The sequence below is a fragment of the Mandrillus leucophaeus genome, unplaced genomic scaffold (assembly GCF_000951045.1).
Source record: "Mandrillus leucophaeus isolate KB7577 unplaced genomic scaffold, Mleu.le_1.0 Scaffold522, whole genome shotgun sequence".
Taxonomy (NCBI): Eukaryota; Metazoa; Chordata; class Mammalia; order Primates; family Cercopithecidae; genus Mandrillus; species Mandrillus leucophaeus.
Genome location: NW_012105609.1, coordinates 386,356 through 409,067, shown reverse-complemented (window position 1 = coordinate 409,067; position 22,712 = coordinate 386,356). Strand labels below are relative to the sequence as shown.

The window sequence follows — 22,712 nt, the reverse complement described above, 5'->3', positions numbered from 1 at the left end:
TAAAATTAAGGGAAATGGGGTGGGTGGGGAGAGGTGCACGGGAGGTAAGGGTATATGAGAACTCTCTGTACTTTATGCCTAATTTCTCTGTAAACCTAAAACTTCTCTAAAAAATAAAGTCTATTAATTTTTTTTAAAAAAGGAATGAAGTATTGATACATGCTGAAATATGAATGAATAATGAAAATACCATACTAAGTCAAAGAAGCCAGACAGAAAAGGCTACATATTATTTGATTCCAATGATATGAAATACCCAGCAGAGGTAAATCCACAGAGACAGAAAGCAGTTTAGTGGTTGCCAGGAGCCGGGAGTAGTGGGAAATGAGGTGTGACTGCCTAATGGGTTGATGAAAATGTTCTGGAACTATACATATAGTGATGATGCTTGTACAACATTGTAAATGTACAAAATGACCCTGAATTATATATTTTTTAAATGGGGCCGGGAGTGGTGGCTCATGCCTGTAATCCCAGCACTTTGGGAGGCAGAGGCAGGTGGATCACTTGAAGTCCGGAGTTCAAGACCAGCCTGGCCAACATGGTAAAACCCTGTCTCTACTAAAAATACAAAAATTAGCAGGGTATGGTGGCACATGCCTGCAGTCCAACCTACTCGGGATGCTGAGGCAGGAGAATTGCTTGAACCTGGGATAGACGTTACATTGAGCTGAGGTCGGGCCACTGCACTCCAGCCTGAGCAATAGGGCAAGACTCTTGTCCCAAAATAAATAAATAAATAAATAATAAAATGGTGAACTTTATAGTATGTGAATTATATACTTTTAAAATGCAACAAATCAAGTAGTCTCTCTAATGAAAACCATTACATTTACAGCTCATTTGGAAATTGAATTAACAACCTTTAACTTGTTTATAATGACAATGAATGTTTCTAATAATTAAAACTTTTTTTTTTTTTTGAGATGGAATTTTGCTCTCATTACCCAGACTGGAGTGCAATGGCATGATCTTGGCTCACTGCAACCTCCGCCTTCTGGGTTCAAGCAATTCTTCTGCCTCAGCCTCCCAAGTAGCTGGGATTACAGGCATGCGCCACCACACCCAGCTAATTTTTGTAGTTTTAGTAGAGATGGGGTTTCACCATGCTGGCCAGGCTGGTCTCAAACTCCCAACCTCAGATGATTCGCCCCCCCTTGGCCTCCTAAAGTGCTGGGATTACAGGTGTGAGCCACCGCACCCAGCCATAAAACTTTTTTAAAAAGATCTGAGGAGTCAACTTGAAAGATCACCTATTGGCCGGGCGCGGCCTGGGCGACAGAGCGAGACTCCATCTCAAAAAAAAAAAAAGAAAGATCACCTATTAACTAAAGTTAGGATAAACTGAATATCAATTATGATAATAACTATAATGGATTAAAACATACATTGAAATATATTGCTATGGTTTGAATGTCGCCTCCAAAACTCATGATGAAATGTATTAATTTATTCAGAGACAGGGTCTTGCTCTGTCACCCAGACTGGAGTGCAGTGGCACTATCATAGTGCACTGCAGCCTAAAACTCCTGGGGTCAGAGGATCCTTCCACTTCAGCCTCCTGAGTAGCTGGGACTATAGGTACACCACACCACCACACCCAGTTAATTTTTAAATTTTTTGTAGAGACAGGATCTTGCTATGTTGCCCAGGCTGGTCTCAAATACCTGACCTCATCCTCCTCCCTGGCCTCCCAAAGTGTGTAAGCCACCACCATGCCCAGCTTTCATGTTGAAACGTAATTGCCAACGTAACAGTACTGGAAGCTGAGGCCTCTAAGAGGTGATTAGGTCAATGGTGGCTTCATGCTGTTATGGTGGAGTTAGTTATCATGGGAGTTAGTTATCCTAATAAAGGAAGGAGTTCAGTCTTCTCTTTCTCTCTCTCTCTCATCTCATGCATGCACCTTCTGCCCTTCCACTATGGAATGACCCTCACCAGATGCTGGCACCATGCTCTTGGACTTCCCAGCCTCCAGAACCATGAGCCAAATCAACTTCTTTTCTTTATAAATTACCCAGTCTATGGTATTCTGTTACGACAAGAGAAAAGGGACTAAGACATTGATTGATTGATTGATTGATTGATTGAGACTGAGTCTCACTCTTTCATCCAGTGAATGCAGTGGTGTGATCTCAGCTCACTGCAACCTCTGCTTCCCAGGCTCAAGGGATTCTCCTGCCTCAGCCTCCTGAGTAGCTGGGAATATAGGCGACTGCCACCATGCCAGGCTAATTTTTTTTTTGTATTTTTAGTAAAGACAAGGTTTTGCCATGTTAGCCAGACTGGTCTTGAACTCCTGACCTCAGGTGATCCATCCGCCTTGGCCTCCCAAAGTGCTGGGATTATAGGTGTGAGCCACCATGCCCGGCCCTAAGACATATATTTAAATCGATGAGTTTATAATGATACTGAAAAAGCAAAACAGTCCTCACTGGTCATCTTTGGAGAATGCTAAGAAAATAAATCATCATTCTGAAAGCTGGTATATAAGGTGAAAAAAAATCAAGCTTTTATGCTGGCTTTCCTATACAAACTGTACCTCAGGATAAGCAAACAGTTGATGTGAGGAAATTTCTCTTTATGGAAGTATTACAGTTAACGAAGAAAAATGAAAGAAATAGACAATTACCATTTTGCAATCCCTAATGAATTAACTTAGGTAATCATATTCAATGGCTGATATCACAAAAAGAAAGAACACTAGGCACCATACACTTCCTAACATAAACATACACTATTACCTATGAAATTGTCTTGCAAAAAAAAAATAATAATAATAATCCAACCTGAATCTGATTAAGCCTCATCTAACTACCAATTCACAGGAAGCACAGGGAACTTGGGAAAATGTTAAACATCTCAGGAATGCAATGAGCAAAATTCAGGTTATAGTAAACTCTTTCGAAGCCAGTTTCTTCAAAAATAATTGAAAATGCGAGGGAAAAAAAGGGGGAGCCTATAGATCAAATAAGACTTAAGACATATATAAACCAGTTGCAATATATGGACCATATATGGATTCTTATTTTATTTTATTTTTTAGATGGAGCCTTGCTCTGTCGCCCAGGCTGGAGTACAGTGGCGCAATCTCAGCTCACTACAACCTCTGTCTCCCAGGTTCAAGTGATTCTCCTGCCTCAGCCTCCCAAGTAGTTGGGATTACAGGTGTGAGCCATCATGTCTGGCTAATTTTTGTATTTTTAATAGAGATGGGGTTTCACCATGTTGGCCAGGCTGGTCTTGAACTCCTGGCTTCCAGTGATCTGCCCACTTTGGCCTCCCAAAGTGCTGGGATTACAGGCATGAGCCACCACACCCGGCCATGGACTCTAATTTTAAAAAAGTATAGGACAATTGGGGAAATAAGAACACTAGTTGGATATTTTATGATATCAAGAAATTACTGTTCACTTTGGGAGGCCGAGTCACTTGAGGTCAGGAGTTCAAGACTAGGCTGGCAAGCATGGTGAAATCCCATCTCTACTAAAAATACAAAAAAATTAGCCGGGCATGGTGGTGCACGCCTGAAATCCCAGCTACTCAGGAAGCTGAGGCAGGAGAATTGCTTGAACCCGGGAGGCAGAGGTTGCAGTGAGCTGAGATCATGCCATTGCATTCCAGCCTGGGCAACAGAGCCAGACTCCATCTCAAAAACAAAACAAAACCAAAAACAGAAGTTACTGTTAAATTTTTTAGGTTGCATATGTGATTTTTTTTTAAGTGATCTTATCTTTTAAAAATACATACTGGCCAGGTGCTATGGCTTGCGCTTATAATCCCAGCTCTATTTAGGGAGGCTGAGGTGGGTGGATCACTTGAGATCAGGAGTTCAAGACCAGCTTGGCCAAGATGGCAAAACCCTGTCACTACTAAAAATATAAAATTAGCTGGGTGTGGTGGTGGGTGCCCGTTGTCCCAGCTACTCAGGAGGCTGAGGCAGGAGAATCACTTGAAATGGGGAGGCAGAGATTACAGTGAGCCAAGATTGTGCCACTGCACTCCAGCCTGGGTGACAGAGCAAAACTCTATCTGAAAATTAATAAAATAAATAAATTAATTAATTAAATACATACTGAAATATTTATGGAGGAAATCATATACTTGAAATTTGCTTCAAAATAGTCAGTGTAGGGGTTTGGGGGTGGGTGGAGGATAGGTGAGGTAAACGTGAAGGAAGCTTGGCCATGAATTGATGATAACTGTTGAGGTAGGCTAATGGAGTTTATTATTCTGTTATCTCTACTCTTGTATATATTTGAAAATTGCCATAATATAAAATTATAAAATAAGTAATATATGCTTATATATGTAGAGAATATTTCTGGAAAACTATACAAGATACTGGTTACAGTAATTGCCTTTAGGAAGGGGAAGTAGGCCTATGAGACAGGGATGGGGGAGTCAAGACTTTCTTCTCACTGTACAATTACTATATTACCCACAGAATAAATTAATTGAATTATTTTAACAGTCAAAATGAGTAAATAATTACATATTTTCCCCTCTCTACCAAATAATCATTAGACTACCGACATGCTCTAATATATCCTGTTCTGTCATAACTGTTCTTGACTGCACATTATACACTTCAGCTACCATCCATTTCTGTAGTCTCTTTTACAGCTAAAATTTTCAGCAAAAGTTCTTACTTTCACTGTCTCTTCCCCTCAAATATCATTCCCTTTTTCATCCCACTCCAATCTGGTTTCCCTCCTCCCCACTCTCCCAAAACTCCCTCTGTCAAGGTCACCAGTAAGTTACATGTTGCTAAATCTAACAGACACTCTGCATTTAAGTTGCTCAGCCTGTCAATAGCATTTGGCATAGTTGGCCATTGCTGTTACCATACACTACCCCTTCTCAAATTCCAAGATACCACATTTTTCCTCTATTCAACCTCTAAACACTGAAATATTCCAAGGTTGAGTCTTAAGCTTTCTTTCACTTCTCCATCGACATTCTCTCCTTAGCTGAGTTCTTCCACTCCCGTGGCTTTAAATACCACCTATTGCTAATGTCTCCAAAATTTACATCTCTAACCCTGACCTCTGCTCTGAGGGCCAGATCCATATATCCAACTGCCTACTAGGTATCCTACACTTGGATGTCTAATAGGAATTTATTTATTTATTTACTTTTGAGACGGAGTCTCTCTGTGGCCCAGGCTGCAGTGCAGTGGTGCGATCTCGGCTCACTGCAACCTCCGCCTCCCGGGTTCAAGCGATTCTCCTGCCTCAGCCTCCTTAGTAGCTGGGATTACAGACATGAGCCACCACGCCCGGCTAATTTTTGTATTTCAGTAGAGACGGGGTTTCACCATGTTGGCCAGGCTCAGGTGATCCACCTGCCTCCGCCTCCCAAAATGCTGGGATTATAGGGGTGAGCCACCGTCCCCGGCAGTTCTGTCACCTGCCGCAGGGTCCCCTGTTAACCTTGTTTCTCCTTCCCTACTTCACACTCCCCTCTTCTCTCTCAACTCCTCGGGCTCTGCCCCACACTCCCCGGTTACTTCAGTTCCTCCACCTCCACCTCCACCTCCCTCTAACCTTCTGCCTCAAGTTACCCACCGCCCTCCTCAGCCTCAGGTACCGCTTCTCTGTGGTTCTCTCTCCTCTATCTCAGGTTCCCCTGCTTCCACCTCAGTTCTCTTTCCACAGCTTCTGACCCTATGTTCCCGGTCCACAACCTCCCGGCCAGACTCTACCCGGCTGCTCCAGCGTCAGCGCCCCCAGGCGGCGGATGCCTTCCTCGTCCAGCTCCCACTGCTCCGCCATCTCCTCCCGCCGCTCACCTGCCGCCGCCCGCGAGAACACCCGGCGCGCGCCAGGTCCCGCCCACTGCCACGCCCCAACCCCCACCTCCCGCGCGCCACCGCGACCCCGGGAGCCGTTATTGGCCGGGTCACAAGCCCGTCCGCCCGCAGCTGAAGCCGCGACCATGGTACGGAGCCCGCCCTGGCGGGGGCGCCAAAAGCACCAAAGCGGCGAATGGGGGTCGTTGTGGCCAAGGATTAGGGCTACGTGGTGCGAGACCTGGTCTGGGGAACGGGGGAGAGCGAGGGGCCCCCACCTGGGAAGGATTTGGGGGGTTGGCTCTGAGGAGTTAGAAGAACGCGGTCTTGAGGGAATGAAGTGTTCTGGCTCTGAGGATGTGGGGAACTCCGGGTCTGAGGGCTGGGGGTGTGCCCCTTTGACGGGAGGTCTTCACATCTCAGCGCTGGAGGATGCTGACTCTGGGGCAAGGAAAGGGTGTGTGTGAAGGGGGGATCCAGATCTGAAGGACTGGAGCGTGGGGACAGAAGTCTAAGGCGTAATGGGGAGCTCCAGATCTGAAAGGTTGGGAATCCTGGCTCTAAGGAGTTGTGGTCCTGTCTTTAGAGTATGAGGCGGTTCTAGCTCTAGAAATTGAGTTGGACGGGCTGGGAGCGGTGGCTCACGCCTGTAATCTCAGCACTTTGGTAGGCCGAGGTGGGCGGATCACCTGAGGTCAGGAGTTCAAGACCAGCCTGGCCAAGATGGTGAAACCCTATCTCTACTACAAATACAAAAATTAGTTGGGCGTGGTGAAACGGCCTGTAGTCCCAGCTACTCGGGAGGCTGAGGCAGGAGAATTGCTTGAACCCGGGAGGTGGAGGTTGCAGTGAACCGAGATTGCGCCACTGCACTCCAGCCTGGGCAACCTGGGTGACAGAGCCAGACTTTGTCTCAAAAAAACACAAGAAGAAGAAGAAGAAATTTACTTGGACGGAGCTTCTTTGAGGTAGAGGGATCAGCGTGGGAAAGAGAGAAGCTCTTTGTAATGGGGTGGGGATGACTGCTTTAGGGCTATCCCGTTTCCTGAAGTCAGTCTGGCAAGAAGCCTTTTGTCTTTCAAGCACCACAGGTCCCCCTAAGCTTGCCTGTGACTGAGGGCTGTCCCCAGACTGGGATAGCTCTGCACTAAGCAGCCCCTGAGCAGTCTTTGGGAAAGAACAGCTGCATCCCTAACCCCTACCCTTACTCCAGCAGGCACTTCTTGAGAGCACACCTGTGGATGGGACATGTATGTAAGAAGGAGCCAGGACCCTCTTGTCACACCCTATTCTTAACAAGAAAAGAGGAACTGAGACCAGAACTGGGGATCACCTGCGAGGAGTAGGTTTTCTTTGGCATCCAACATCTGCACACTCTCAGCACCCCCTACTGAGCTCTCAGCCACCTTTAAGGAGAACAGCAAGCAGAATCAAGAGTCCTTCCTTGTATATTTATGCTTTCTGGTCTAGGTGGGACCCTTAGTCACTCCATGTGTCACGTTCAGCCTTTTCCTGAACATGAACTTGTAGAAGGGCTTTTAGAAGGGCTGGGACTTAGAATCCTAGGTTAGCTCATTAGATTGATTTTTCTGGCTCTGCTTCTGTCAGTTTATGAAGTCATTTCACAATTTGTCATCTTTCTCTTAATACCCCCTTGAACTCTTCTAGTCTCAAATGTGGCATATATAATTGCTCTTCCTTATGTCTGAATATTTAGACTAGGCTTGCTGTGGGAGAGATGCCCATCCCATTCTTTCTTACATGCATTTATTTTCTTTCCTTAGCTGTCAGAATAGGAAATGCAGGTTCTTTCTGGAGCAGGGAGCTTTTCCTTTCTTAAGTAATCACCTCTTACTTTAACACTCTTTTTCACCCACGAACGTCTTAATGCAATTTTATAAACATTCAGAAAGATTGAAAGAATTGTACAGTGAGCACCATATATCCACCATCTACATTCTACAATCAACATTTTGCTCATATTTGTTTTATTACATGTCCATCTAGCAATCCTATCTATCCATCAATCTGTCTTTTTAAAATTCATCTCAAGATAAATTGAAGATATCAGTACATTGCAGTCCCATCACTTCAGCATGCATAATTTTTAATTAGAATTTGATATTGTTTTATGGTTCTTTTTAGGTAAAATTGTATATACTATTTACTATCCTTTAAAAAATGTTTTTACAAGGGTAGTGCCCTTTATTTTAAAATTTGATATGGATGGTTTGTATGTTTGATGGCTCTCTACTTTTCCATCATATTGATAAACTAGGTCATCTTGAAGCAAAGAAGACAATTTACTTATAAATAGATGACCTTAAAATATTTTTTTTCGGCCGGGTGCGGTGGTTCAAGCCTATAATCCCAGCACTTTGGGAGGCCGAGACGGGCGGATCACGAGGTCAGGAGATCGAGAACATCCTGGCTAACATGGTGAAATCCCGTCTCTACTAAAAAATACAAAAAAACTAGCAGGGCGTGGTGGCAGGCACCTGTAGTCCCAGCTACTCTGGAGGCTGAGGCAGGAGAATGGCGTAAGCCCAGGAGGCGGAGCCTGCAGTAAGCTGAGATCCAGCCACTGCACCCCAGCCTGGGTGACAAAGCGAGACTCCGCCTCAAAAAAAAAAAAACATATTTTTTTTCAACAACCTCTTGTCCAACAGATGTACAGATGACCTTAAACTTTTAACAATGAGCTGAGGAAGGTTAGTGATCTTTGCTGCCTTTGTATATATGAAAAGGTATCTACAGCATTCATCCCCCAGTAATGTAATGTCTCTGCAGGTAAGATCCCAAGAGAGTTCTGCATGTGCTCCATAGAATGGACAGTACCTCATCTATTTTTTTAACAGATTTATTGAGATACAATTCACATACCTTATAATTCGCACATTTTAATATGTACAATTTAGTGGGTTTTAGTATGTTCAGAGTTGAGCAACTGTTATCACAATCAATTTTAGAACGTTTTCACCATCTCCAAAAGAAATCCCATTCTCATTAGTAGTCACACCCCATCTCCCCATAGCCTCTCCAGCCCTAGGCAACCATTAATCTATTTTCTATCTCTAGAAATTTTCGTTGTCTGCACATTGCATGTGGATGGAATCATATGTGATTTTTTGTGTTTGGCTTCTTTCCCTTGGCATAATGTTTCAAGTTTCATCCATGTTGTTATCATGTATCAGTACTTCATTCCTTTTTATTTTTTATTTTTTTAGAGATGTGCCTCGCTCTGTCGCCCAGGCTGGAGTGCAATGGCATGATCACAGCTCACTGCAGCCTCAAACTCCTGGGCTCAAGCGAATCTCCTGCCTCAATCTCCCAAAGTGCTGGGATTACAAGCACGAGCCACCATGTTCATCCCATTCCTTCTTATTGACAAACAATATTCCATTTATGGATATACTACATTTTATTTACTCATCTGTCAGTTGATGGACGTTAGGTTTATTCCCGCCTTTTAGCTATTATGTTCTTGAACATTAGTCTAGAAATTTTGGTGTGGACATACGTCTTTATTTCTCTTAAGTGCACACCTAGGAGTGGAATTGCTGGCTCATAGTAGAATAACTCCATGCTTAACATTTTCAGGACTCACCAAACTGTTTTCCAAAGTGCCTGCACCATTTTACACCTCCACCAGCAGTGCATGGGGGTCCTGGTTTCTTTGTCGACACTTGTTATTATCTATTGTTTTCATTCTAGCCATACTAATGGGTGTGAAGTAGCATTTTGTTGCGGGTTTTGATTTGCATTTTTCTGATGACTAAGGATGTTGAGCATCTTTTTTCGTGCTATTGGTCATTTGTATATATTCTTTGGAGAAATGTCTATTTAGATGCTTGGCCAATTTTCGAATTTGGTTGTCTTTTTATTATTGAGTTTATGAGTTCTTTATATATTCTAAAAACAAATTCTTTATCAGACAAATGATTTGCAAATATTTTGTTCCATTTCTGTGGGTTAAAAAGGATTTTATAGTTTTAAGTCTGTGTTTCACTTGGAGCTAATTTTTGTCTGTGGGGTGAGGTAGGTGTCCAACTTTATTATTATTGTTATTATATTTTATGCATATGGATGGGCAGTTGTCCCAGCACCACTTTTTATAAGGACTATTCTTTATCCATTGAATCATCTTGAATCACTTATCAAAATTCAATTGATCATAAATGTAAGGGTTTTATTCTGTACTCTCAATTCTATTCCACTTATCTTTATATTTATCCTTATGCCAGTAGCACACTGTCTTGATCTAGCTTTGTAATAAGTTTTTTTTTTTTTTTTTTTGAGACGGAGTCTCGCTCTGTCGCTGAAGCTGGAGTGCAGTGGCGCAATCTCGGCTCACTGCAAGCTCCACCTCCCGGGTTCACGCCATTCTCCTATCTCACCCTCCTGAGTAGCTGGGACTACAGGCGCCCGCCACCATGCCCGGCCAATTTTTTTGTATTTTTAGTAGAGACGGGGTTTCACCATGTTAGCCAGGATGGTCTTGATCTCCTGACCTCGTGATCTGCCCGCCTCGGTCTCCAAAAGTGCTGGGATTACAGGCGTGAGCCACCCCGCCCGGCCTGTAATAAGTTTTAAAAGTGGGGGATGTGAGGGCGATCTGGCTGTGACATCTGTCACTTCATTGATTGCCAGGGTTGATTTGGCTGATCTGGCTGGCTAGGTGGGTGTCCCCCCTCTTCCCTCACTGCTCCATGTGCATCCCTCCTGAAGCTGCGTGCTCAGTCAAAGAGGACGACCATCCCCAATAAAGGAGGACCTGTCTTCAGTCAAGGGTATACAAGTATCTGCTCTTCTTAGCTAGAACCTCCAAACAAGTTCTCAAGGTCCATTGTAGGAGCATGTAGGGTAGTCAAGCTTCCAAGACTTCAGACACATCCTAATAAGGCACTGCATGTGGCAGTCTGCCTTTACAAAAAAAAAAAAAAACATTGTTCTTTTTTCAAGACTGTTTTAGCTATTCTGGGTCCCTTGTATGTTCATATGAATTTTAGCATCAGCTTTTCAATTTTTGCAAAAAGTCAGGATTTTCACAGAGATTGTGTTGAATTTGTAAATCAATTGGGAGACTATTGTCATCTTAACGATATTAAATCTTCCAATCCATGAGCATCAAATATTTTTTCATTTATTTAGGTCTTTTAAATTTTCACAATGTTTTGAAGTTTTCAGTGTACATGTATTTCATTCTTTTGTTAAATTTATTCCTAAGTATGTTATTTTTGATGCTATTATAAATGGAATTGAATTGTTTTCTTAATTTCACTTTCAGATTGTTCATTACTAAAGTATAAAAATACAACATTTTTTAATATTGCTCTGCATCTTTCAAACTTGTTGGGCTCATTTTTGTGTGTTGTTGTTGTTTGTTTTGTTTGTTTTTCTTTTTTGAGATAGGATCTTGCTCTGTTAGGCCAGAGTACAGTGTTACAATCATAGCTCACTGCAGCCTCAAACTCCTGGTCTCAAGCCATCTTCCCACCTCAGGCTCCCAAAGTGCTTGGATTACAGGTGTGAACCACCATGCCTGGCCTGGACTCATTTCTGATAGTTTTCTGGTGAATTCCTTAGGATTTTTTACATACAAGATCATGTCATCAGCAAACAGAGATAGTTTATTTCTACCTTTTCAATCTGGATGCCTTTTTATTTCTTTTTCTTGCGTAGATCTCTTTTTCATTCCCCCTTTAGGAGGAGTTTGGCATGTCTCATGAATCATCAGAGGACTTGTTTCATTTCAACGTAGGGGGCTGGCATTTCTCGGTTCCCAGAAGCAAACTCTCTCAGTTTCCAGACTCCCTGCTATGGAAAGAGGCTTCAGCCTTGACTTCTTCAGAAAGCCAGAGGCTATTTATTGACAGAGATGGTTCCACATTTAGGCACGTGCACTATTACCTTTACACCTCCAAACTCTCCTTCTCCAGTTGTGCGGAACTGAACTTGCTGTATGAGCAAGCATTGGGTTTGCAGCTGATGCCTTTGCTGCAGGTAAGATGCTCTTGTTTTCTGGGAGTGGTGGATCAGTAACATGGCTTTACATCACTAAATGTTGTTTCCTGTTATATATTGGTTGCTGAGATGACCCTCTTAATGGGCAAATGTAATAAGTATGTTAAAGTAATAAATAATTTCCTCATTAGTATAGGGGTGAGTAAAAGGGAAAAAAAAGTAAAAAACAATACACTGAAATTACCCGCTTTTGTTTTTTTGAGACAGGGTGTCTGTTGCAATCACAGCTCGCTGCAACCTCTACCTCCCAAGCCCAAAGGATCTTCCCGTCTCCCACCTCAGTCCCTCTGAGTAGCTGGGAACACAGGTGCATGCCACCATGCCCAGCCAATCCTTTCCATGTTGCCCAGATTGGTCTCTAACTCCTGGGCTCAAGTTATCCTCCCTAATTGGCCTCCTTTAGTGCTCCCTTGGCCTCCCTAAGAGCTGGGATTACAGGCATGAGCCACCACACCCAGCCTACATATTCTTAATAAATGATTTCATCCCAACTGTGCTTTAGTTATACTAGCAGCCACCATGGACCCAGAATGGGATTTACTATCCACTGAGAGGGTGCCCCTGGCTCTTGAAAATTCTGTATTAAGCTGCTTCTTGTTTTTGTTTTTTGAATCTTAAAAGGAGAACACTTTAGACATTTTAGGATTTGCTATGTACATCACGTCTGAGATTTAAAATCTAAAAGATTTATCAAGAATATCACCTCTCATTGTGCCTGTTAGGTACACAAGATGCATTTACAGCAAAGCAAAAAGTTCTCATCTTGGGCCAAATGTCAAGAGAGAGAGAGAAAAAAACAAGTTCTGCAGAATCTTTCCTTTACTATCACTTCTTTGTCTTCCAAGAAACTTTATTATTATTATTATTATAAGAGCTTTAAATACCTTTACTTATAAACCATTAAAGTACTGCCAAAAAACATTACCTTTCCTTCCTAATTTTTCTCCAAGCCACATAAATCATTTCTGTGACTGATCTTAAGTAGTTTATTCAGTAGTTTTTGAACAATTCTTTTTAACCTGGAAGAACTAAATATTACAACTGGGAAGGACTATTGACCATCCTCCGTATTAATCCTACCGTCTGTACAAGTTGTTTATTCCATCTCTATCAGCACTAACCTGACAAGCTGCAGTGTAGCTCAGTGAACCACCAACTGTACCTCAACACTTTTTAGAAGAAAATTGAAATAGACCATGCGTATCTGGGCCATAGAGGAATGAGAACATTTCATAGTGTATGTTTTTAAGGATGCTTCTTACTAAATAATTCAGTGTTTTCTCTTAAAAGTCATTCTATATTTGGAATATCAGAAATTCTTTTTTTTTTTCTTTGCGATGGAGTTTCACTCTTGTCACCCAGGCTGGAGTGCAATGGTGCAATCTCGGCTCACTGCAACTTCCGCCTCCCGGGTTCAAGTGATTCTCCTGCCTCAGCCTCCTGAGTAGCTGAGATTACAGGCACCCGCCACCACACCCGGCTAATTTTTGTGTTTTTAGTAGAGATGGGGTTTCACCGTGTTGGCCAGGCTGGTCTCGAACTCCTGACCCCAGGTTATCCACCCACCTCAGCCTCCCAAAGTGCTGGGATTATAGGCGTGAGCCACCGTGCCTCGCCTACAAATTCTTAATATATTCCCAGGCAAATTGCTGTATTTTTTCTTTTTCTTTTTCTTTTTCAAGCTACCTTCTTGAATTTAATTGTTTTTTTCCAACTGCCCCAGGAATGGAGTACTAGAATTGTTTACAAGTGGCTTCAAAACCACTTAAATGGCCTGACATGACAGGATTGCTGATGACTCTATGCCAAGGCATCATTCTGAGGCAGAAGGGAGGGAGTAACTTACTTGTTGCAGAAAATCAGAGATCAAGGCAATTTTTTAAAGAACATTTTAAAGAATACAAGCCTATTGTACAGTGTATTAAGCCCTTTAACCCCTTTGCTGTCTTCACTTCCCAAATTGAAACAAAATATATCAAGGAAGCAGTTTTTTTTTTTTTTGAGATAGAGTCTTGCTCTGTCTCAGGCTGGAGTGCAATGGCGCTATCTCGGCTCACTGCAACCTCCGCCTCCTGAGTTCAAGCAATTCTCCTTCCTAAGGCTTCAAGTGGTGGGATTACAGGCTTGTGCCACCACACTCGGCTAATTTTTGTGTTTTCAGTAGAGACAGGGTTTCACCATGTTGGCCAGGCTAGTCTTGAACTCCTGAGCTCAAGTTATCCGCCCGCCTTGGCCTCCCAAAGTGCTGAGATTACAAACATGAGCCACCATGTCCAGCCACAGGCAGCTTCTAAATGGGAGGCTGCACCTCAGAAGCCAATGGGTTGGTCCAATTCCAAAGTTCCACATTGTGTGAGGAGTATAAGTATTTGAAGAATCATGTGGATCTGCCTCCCTAAAAAAGACTGTAAAACAAGTGCTTACACTTTGGAAATGGTGTTTTCAAAGAAATAAATATTTGAGTTGGCCCAACTGAAATAGTGTTTATTTCTTGAAGCAGAGTGTAAATACAGCTGGGAACCAACAGTCGCCTCAAGCTAATCAACAGCTTCACACATTTCCACCACTTTCCTACTGCTAAGGCCTATCAGATACTCAGATTTTTTTACTAAATGAGCAAACACTTTGCCTGGAGAAATTGGAGTTTGCCAATTCTTAGTCTTTAGACCCTACTCAGGCAGCCCAACTTAATGCATTCATCCAATATTTATGAAGAGCATTCTGGGTTCCAGGCATTATTCCTGTGGGCTTTGGGGAAAACATAGGATGATCCAATAAAAGTATAATGTGAGCCATGTATGTGGGCCACTTACGTAATTTTAAATTTTCTACAGCTGCATCTAAAACAGTAAAAAGAAACAGATGATGTCAATTTAATAATATATTATTATACTCAAAATATTAACTATGTATTCAAAGCATTATTAAATATATTCAGAATGTTATTTCAACATGTAATCAATATTTAGAAATTGAGAAATTTTACATTCCTTGTACTGCGTTCAAAATCCGTTATGTGTTTTATACTTACAGCACATCTCAGATTCAGACTGTCACACTTCTTTCTTTCTTTTTTTTATTTTTTTTTTGAGACAGAGTCTCACTCTGTCGCCCAGGCGAGAGCGCAGTGGTGCTATCTTGGCTCACTGCAACCTCCGTTTCCTTATTCAAGAGATTCTCATGCCTCAGCCTCCCGAGTAGCTGGGAATACAGGTGTGCAGCACCACGCCCAGCTAATGTTTGTATTTTTAGTGGAGATGGGGTTTTGTTATGTTGGCCAGGCTGGTCTCAAACTCCTGGCCTCAAGCAATCTGCCCACCTCGGCCTCCCAAATTACTGGGATTACAGATGTGAGCCACCGTGCTGGGTCTCAGACTGTCACATTTCAAGTAGTCAATAATCATACGTGGCTAGTGGCTACCATATTGGGCAGCATATATCTAAACTGTTCTAAACTGTTAGTACTCCTTACCACAGTGTCTTTCAGATTTAGCCCCTAACAATAAAAATGGGACTTTTCCTCCTGCTAACTAAGGTTCCCATGCACTCAACAAATGCATATTCTACTGAGAATTATCTGTGACATAGTAGGCTTTGATGGAAAGCCGTGTAGAATGACCACCAATCAGCACAAGATGGGAAGCTTCTGGAGGACAGGCACCCAGGCTCATGCTGCTGCTCTGCTCTCCACCCCTCCCCATTCCCCACATCCCCCAACTCCACCTGCCCACCCAACCCCCACCCCTAGCCCGTAGTTGTGGCCTCCAAAGGATACACTTGCTGTTTATTAGTGTCTTATTGTATATTGAGCACCAAACTTACACCAAGTTCTGGAGATACAGGAGTGAAGCCTATAGCTGTACAATGTCAGGTAGAGATATATGCTATGAAAACAAAACAGTGCTTCCTGTGTAATGAAGGAGGAGGGCATTTCTGTATTCCAGGACTTCTTGGAATTTCAGATTGTGTTTATATGATTTTCTTTTTTCTTTTTTTTTTTTTGTAGTTTTTGCTTATTCTATCAGTCTTTTAAGCAAATGTATATTGCTACATTTTCCCCAGTATATCATTGTTTTACTGTCCTTATAGTACTAGAACTTAGTTGAAAGAATAAAACATTCACATCGAATCTCCTTGTCTTTTAATATTCAGATGTGTAGTATGCAGCAAGAAGGGTAAGGGGATAGCAAGTGACTGGAGCCAGGGAAGTGACTCCTGTACTGAGTGATCAGAGGCTGGGCATGGTGTCTCACACCTGCAATCACAACACTTTGGGAGGCCGAGGCAGGAGGATCTCTTGAGTCCAGGACAAGACCAGCCTGGGCAACATGGCAAAACCCTGTCTCTACAAAAAAAAAAAATTTAATTAGCCAGACGTGATGGTGCGTGCCTGTGGTCCCAGCTACTCAGGAGACTGAGGTGGGAGGATTGCTTGAGCCCAGGAGTTTGAGGCCACAGTGAGCCGTATTTGCACCACTGCACTTCGGCCAGGGTGACAGAGCTAGACCTTGTCAATAAATACTTAAATAAGAAAACAGTGATCAGGCAGGCCTCATTGACAAGGCAACATTTGAGCAGAAATCTGAATGAAAAAGGGGCAAAGGGGTAAGGCATACAGGTATCTGGGGAAAGAACTTACAGACATTAGGAATAGTTAGGCCAGACGCGGTGGCTCACACCTATAATCCCAGCACTTTGGGAGTCCGAGGTGGGTAGATCACTTGAGGCCAGAGTTGGAGACCAGCCTGGCCAACATAGAGAAACCCCATCTCTGCTAAAAAACAAAAAAAGTAGCTGGGCGTGGTGGCTCACGCCTGCAATCCCAGCACTTTGGGAGGCCGAGGCAGGCGATCACGAGGTCAGGAGTTCAAGACCAGCCTGGCCAACATGGTGAAACCCCATCTCAACTAAAAATACAAAAATTAGCCAGGCATGGTGTTGCACACCTATAATCCCAGCTACTCGGGAGGCTGAGGCAGAAGAATCGCTTGAACCCCAGAGGTGGAGGTTACAGTGAGCCGAGATCGTGCCACTGCACTTCAGCCTGGGCAACAGAGCGAGACTCCATCTCAAAAACAAACAAACAAACAAAACACAAAAAATTAGCTGGGCATGCTGGCTCATGCCTGTAATCCTAGCTGCTCTGGAGGCTAAGGCAGGAGTATCACTTGAATCCAGGATGTGGAGGTTGCAGGGAACTGAGATTGCGCCACTGCACTCCAGCCTAGATAACAGAGTGAGACTATCTCAAAAAAAAAAAAAAAAAAGGAGTAGTTAAACATTAATACCCTGAGGTTATAGTGACTCTTTGGCCCACTTGGAGGCCATTGTAAAGTACAGTGAGAGGTAGGGAGATGTCAAAGGTTGACAGTGAGGTCAGAGTAAGCCAGATCTTGCAGAACCTTGAAAGCCATGGTGAAGACACAGGATTTATTCTAAATGTTATAGGTAGCTTTTGGAGGCTGAGGCGGGAGGATTGCTTGAAGCCAGAAGTTCGAGACCAGCCTGGGCAACAAAGTGAGATTCCGTCTCTGCCAAAAATTAAAAAAGAAATTTAGCTAGGCATGATGGCTCATGCCTGTAGTCCCAACTACTTGGGAGGCTGAGGCAGGAGGATCGCTTGAGCCAGGGAGGTCAAGGCTGCAATGAATCGTGTTTGCACCACTGTGTTCCAGCCTGAATGACAAAAGCAAGACCCTGTCTTTCTCTCTCTCTCTCTCTATATATATGTATATATAAAATGCTAAATGAAAAAAAATCAGCTAAGTGAAATAAACAGTCCTTTTGTATGATTATGTGTATAGAAGATAGACACAGTTGGGTGCGGTGGCTCATGCCTATAATCCCAGCACTTTGGGAGACCGAGGTGGGTGGATCACTTGAGCTTAGGAGTTCAAGACCAGCCTGGGCAACATGACGAAACCCCATCTCTATAACAAACAAACAAATAAATAAATAAAATAGCACCACATATTGTATCATTCTATTTATCTAAAATGTGCAGAATAGGCAAATTTATAGAGACAGAAGGTAGATAAGTGGCTTCCTAGGGCTGGGACTCAGAGTAGGAAGGATGGATGAGTGAGAATGGAGAATGAGCAGTGACTGTTAATGGGTACAGGCTTTCTTTTAGGGATATTGAAATAGATTGTGGTGATGGTTGCTTGATTCTGTTAATAGACTAAAAGCCACTGAATTGCATGCTTTAAATGGGTAAGTTTTAAAATATGTGAAATATATCTCAATAAAGAAGAAAAGAAAGAATGAAAGAACGAAAAGAAAGAAAGAGAAGAAAGAGAAAGGAAGGAAGAAAAAGAAAAAGAAAGAAAGAGAAAAGGAAAGAAAAAAAAGGAAAGAGAGAGGGAAGGAAGGAGGGAGGGAGAGGAAGAGAGGGAGAAAGGGAGAGAGAAAGGAAGGAAGGGAGGAAGGAAGAAAGAAAGAAAGAAAGAAGGGAAGGAGGGAGGGAGGGAGAGAGGGGCTGGGCACGGTGGCTCACACCTGTAATCTCAACACTTTGGGATGCTGAGGTGGGAGGATCACCTGAGGCCAGGAGTTGGAGACCAGCCTGGGCAACATAACAAGACATCATCTCTACGAAAAAATTGAAAATTAGCCAGGCATGGTAGCATGTGCCGGTAGTCTCAGCTACTCAGAAGGCTGAAGCCAGGAGGATCACATGAGCCCAGGAGTTCAAGGCTGTAGTAAGCCGAGATTTCACCACTGTATCCCAGCCGGGGTGACAGAGCAAGACCTTCTCTTTAAAAAAAAAAAAAAGTCTGGGTGCGGTGGCTCACGCCTGTAATCCCAGCACTTTGGGAGGCTGAGGCGGCCAGCCTGACCAACATGGTGAAACCCCGTCTCTACTAAAAATACAAAAATTAGCTGGGCATGGTGGCACGCGCCTGTAATCCCAGCTACTCAGGAGGCTAAAGCAGGGGAATTGCTTGAACTCAGGAGGTGGAGGTTGCAGTGAGGCAAGATCACACCACTGCACTCCAGCCTGGGCGGCAGAGTGAGACTCTATCTCCAAAAAAAAAAAGAAAGATCATTGGCTGCTGGCTTAACCTTAGATCAAGAATCTGCAAACTACAGCCCATGGACGAAATTCAGCCACTACCTTTTTTAGAAAGCCCATGAGCTAAGAATGGGTTTTACATTTTTAGATGGTTGAAAAAAAATCAAAAATATTTTGTGCTATGTAAAAATCATATGAAATTCAAATTTCAGGCCGGGGCGTGGTGGCTTACGCCTGTAATCCTAACACTTTGGGAGGCCAAGGCGGGTGGATCACCTGAGGTCAGGAGTTCAAGACCAGCCTAGCCAACATAGTGAAACCCCATCTCTACTAAAATACAAAAAATTAGTCGGGCATGATGGCAAGTGCCTGTAATCCCAGCTACTTGGGAGGCTGAGATGAGAGAATTGCTTGAACCCGGGAGACGGTGGTTGCAGTAAGCTGAGATCACACCACTGCACTCCAGCCTGGACGGCTGAGCAAGACTCCGTCTCAAAAAAAAAAAAAAATCAAATTTCAGTGCCATTGATAAAGTTTTACTGGAATATAGCTATGCTCATTTGTTTATGTGTTGTCTACGGCTGCTCTCAAGCTATAACACAGAGCTGAGTGGTTGAGTTGACAGAGACCATGTGGTTAGCAAAGCAAAGCCTAAAATATTTACTGTCAGACCTTTTACAGAAAAAAACTTGCTGACCCCTGGCCTAGACTACAGCAGAGCAAGAGAGGAAGTGGACGGACCAGTTAAGAGGCTCCTGCAGTATCCAGATGAAAGATAATGGTGGTTTGGTCTATGGTGGTAATAGTGGTGTTAGAGGTGTTCACACTCTGAATATGTCTTGCTGGTAGAACTGACAGGGTTTGCTGATGAATTGAATGTAGGGTGAGAGAGAATGGACAACTCCTTTGTTTCTTTCCTGAGCAACCAGATGAATGGTGGATTTTGAGGGATGTGTACACAGGTTTAGCGAGGAAAATCAGGAGTTAGGATCTGAACATGTTGAGTTTGACAATGAAAGTGCAATAAAACCATCCAAGGGAAGGTAAACAGGAGGCGCTAGATGTACAGGTCTGGAATTCATGGAAACAGTTAGGCCTAGAGATAAAAATTTGGGAGTCATAAAAGCTGATATGTAAATCCATGAATCTGGATGTTTTGGAATACTGTATATTGTTTATAGGAGAAATACAAAGTAGACATTACAGGTCCACACATTAATATCACAGGGCCTCCTAGAACTTCCTGTGTAATTTGGGAAGGCCACTTCACCTAAATGTAAACTGATCTGAGCCCTTCACATCCATCAGCCTGGGTGGGAGTCACAGCTGCAGAGTGTGGAATTTCCCTTCAGGGTCATTCACCAGGGTTTAAGGTTCATGGCAGATTATCTATTCTCTTTTACTTTCCCCCTGAAGTCCACTGAGGACAGTGTGTTGACAGGACATGCTACTTATGTTTCCTTTTTCACACCTTCTGGGGACTTCTGAGTTTGGAAATTTAAATTGTTCCCCTTGTGAGCATTCTGCTACCAGCAAGCAACCCAAACCCGCCTTCATTCCTTGTGCTCAAGGGAGCCAGGGAGTTTTTATGTTGATCACACAAATGATGTTTTTAAGAAAATAGACCAGTGGCAGTCTCACATTTCCCATTACTCATGATGTGAGATTATGACTGTGATCTTGGAAAGGAAGAGGATGACATAAGCAGCAGATATTCATCCCAACTGTGTAGCTTGTCTGTGGTATGGGTAAGTGGATGACTCAAATGCAAACCCCTTGACATGGCATCAGGGCTCCTCATAGGCTGGCCCATCTGCTTGTGCTGGTTCATATCCCAACAAAGACACACACCTACATGCAGGCAGGGCCACATACACATGCACACACACATGAACACACACAGGCACACACACACACGTTGAAGTTCAGCCACACCCCAAGCACCCCACATGCTTTCTCTCTATACCTTTTCACTTGCTGTTTCCTCTTCCTGGATTTCTCGCCTTTTAAGATTTGCCCTAAGCCAGGGGCGGTGGCTCACGCCTGTAATCCCAGCTCTTTGGGAGGCTGAGGCAGGTGCATCACTTGAGGTCAGGAGTTTGAGACCAACTTGGCCAAGATGGTGAAACCCCATCTCTACTAAAAATACAAAAATTAGCCAGGCATGGTGGCAGGCAACTGTAATCCCAGCTACTTAGGAGGCTGAGGCAGGAGAATCACTTGAACCTGGTAGGTGGAGATTGTGGTGAGCCAAGATTGCGCCACTGCACTGTAGCTTGGGCAACAGAGCGAGACTCTATCTCGGGGAAAAAAAAAAAAAAAAAAAAAAGATTTGGCCTGAATGTGGCCCACTGGAAGACTATCCTGACATTTCCTAAGTTTTTGTCTCTCTGCTCTCATAACACACTGAATTCCCCTGTTCTAGCAGTGCTAATTCTATTGTGATCATGTATTCATATGTCTTTCTCCCTCACTGGACTGTACTCTTTTCATGTTTTCATGAAACAAACACCTAGCACCTATCACAGTACCCAGCATTTGCATGTGCTTAACAACATATCTGCTGAGAGAACACTCTATGCTATGCCCAAGATGACTTCTGCAGAGTAAGGGGACTGGAGCCAGCAGTGAAGGGGTAGATTTGAAATGCAAAAAGCTGAGTCTTGTTTGGCTTTGGGGGCTGACAGCAGCTGTTCTGCACATCCTTTTGTTCTACCAGCCTTGGTTTCCTTGAGCCTTAAAGCAGTGCTGGCCCTCCTTGTCTTTACAAGGCAGTCAGGGATTTGCAAGTTCCCCCAAGCTCCTTTACCATCACATTCCTTCCAACAGCCTACATCACAGCATAAGGCATCTCTGAGAACTGCTGCTGCTTTGGAAAACCTCTGCTAAGTCCCAAAGCTCTGCCAGCAGGGTGCATTTGTCAGCCATCTTTGCAACCACACATATACATACACATACTTCCCCACGCCATCAGTTTTTTGTTGCTTCTGATTGACATATTTTTTTCATCACTATCTAGGCCAAAAGCAACATCAGTTATCCTTGTGCTAGAAATTAGCTATCTGAATTGATTTAAGGTCTGTATTTTCCTTAAGAAATCCTCTCTCCAATAACTTTTTCCAGCTCATTACATGTGAAAAGTAAAATTCCTAGAAGTTGTATTCAGGCAGATGAAAGCAGACTTGAAGTCAGCCTATAGCAGACCAGCCACACACTCTGTGGCAACTTCAGTCAGCAAAGCTAGAGGGCAGCTGGAAGCCCAGGCTCTCTGGAATGTTCTTCATTCATTTAGCCATTCATTGAACAAAAAGGTATTGAGACCCCACAGGCCTTGTTCTAGGTGCTGCAAATACGGCAGAGGACAAAACAGCCAAGGTCCTGAGGTCTTGGGGAGATTACATCTATTAGGGGAAACTGGCAGACCAAAAATAAGTAAGTGAGGGGCTGAGGAATGGTTTCTGTGATTTCTTATAGCACCCGAATAGCTTTCCGTGAGTAGAGGACTTGTATTTCTAGAAGTCAGAGCAAGTACTGGTTGACAGAGTTTGGAAAACAGCCTTGTTGAGGCTCCTGAGCCTAGGTCAAGGCCGATGCCTGGGCCTGGCATGCAGCATGACCCGACTGGCAAGGATGGCAATCTTTGTGGACTTGTTTGTTTTAGTTTCTCTCTCTCTCTCTTTTTTTTTTTTTTTTTTTTTGAGACTGAGTCTCGCTCTGTCGCCCAGGCTGGAGTGCAGTGGCGCAATCTCAGCTCATGCAAGCTCTGCCTCCTGGGTTCATGCCATTCTCCTGCCTCAGCCTCCCGAGTAGCTGGGATTATAGGTGCCCGCCACCATGCCTGGCTAATATTTGTATTTTTAGTAGATACGGCATTTCACC

The 22,712-nt window shown here is 43.5% G+C and overlaps 2 protein-coding genes across 2 annotated transcripts in view; one reads left to right on the top strand and one right to left on the bottom strand.

Annotated features, from left to right (window-relative positions):
- The window catches only part of LRRC36 (leucine rich repeat containing 36), a 64,272-nt gene extending 58,477 nt beyond the window's left edge, over positions 1-5,795 (bottom strand). Inside the window, exon 1 of the mRNA XM_011996688.1 lies at positions 5,708-5,795. Within this exon, the coding sequence (XP_011852078.1) occupies positions 5,708-5,777 (70 nt within the window). The 5' untranslated portion in view covers positions 5,778-5,795. The remainder of the gene's footprint in view (positions 1-5,707) is intronic.
- An 87-nt stretch (positions 5,796-5,882) lies between these two features.
- KCTD19 (potassium channel tetramerization domain containing 19) overlaps positions 5,883-22,712 on the top strand; it is a 43,484-nt gene continuing 26,654 nt past the window's right edge. Inside the window, exons 1-2 of the mRNA XM_011996684.1 lie at positions 5,883-5,943; positions 11,501-11,797. Coding sequence (XP_011852074.1) covers positions 5,941-5,943; positions 11,501-11,797 — 300 coding nt within the window. The 5' untranslated portion in view covers positions 5,883-5,940. The remainder of the gene's footprint in view (positions 5,944-11,500; positions 11,798-22,712) is intronic.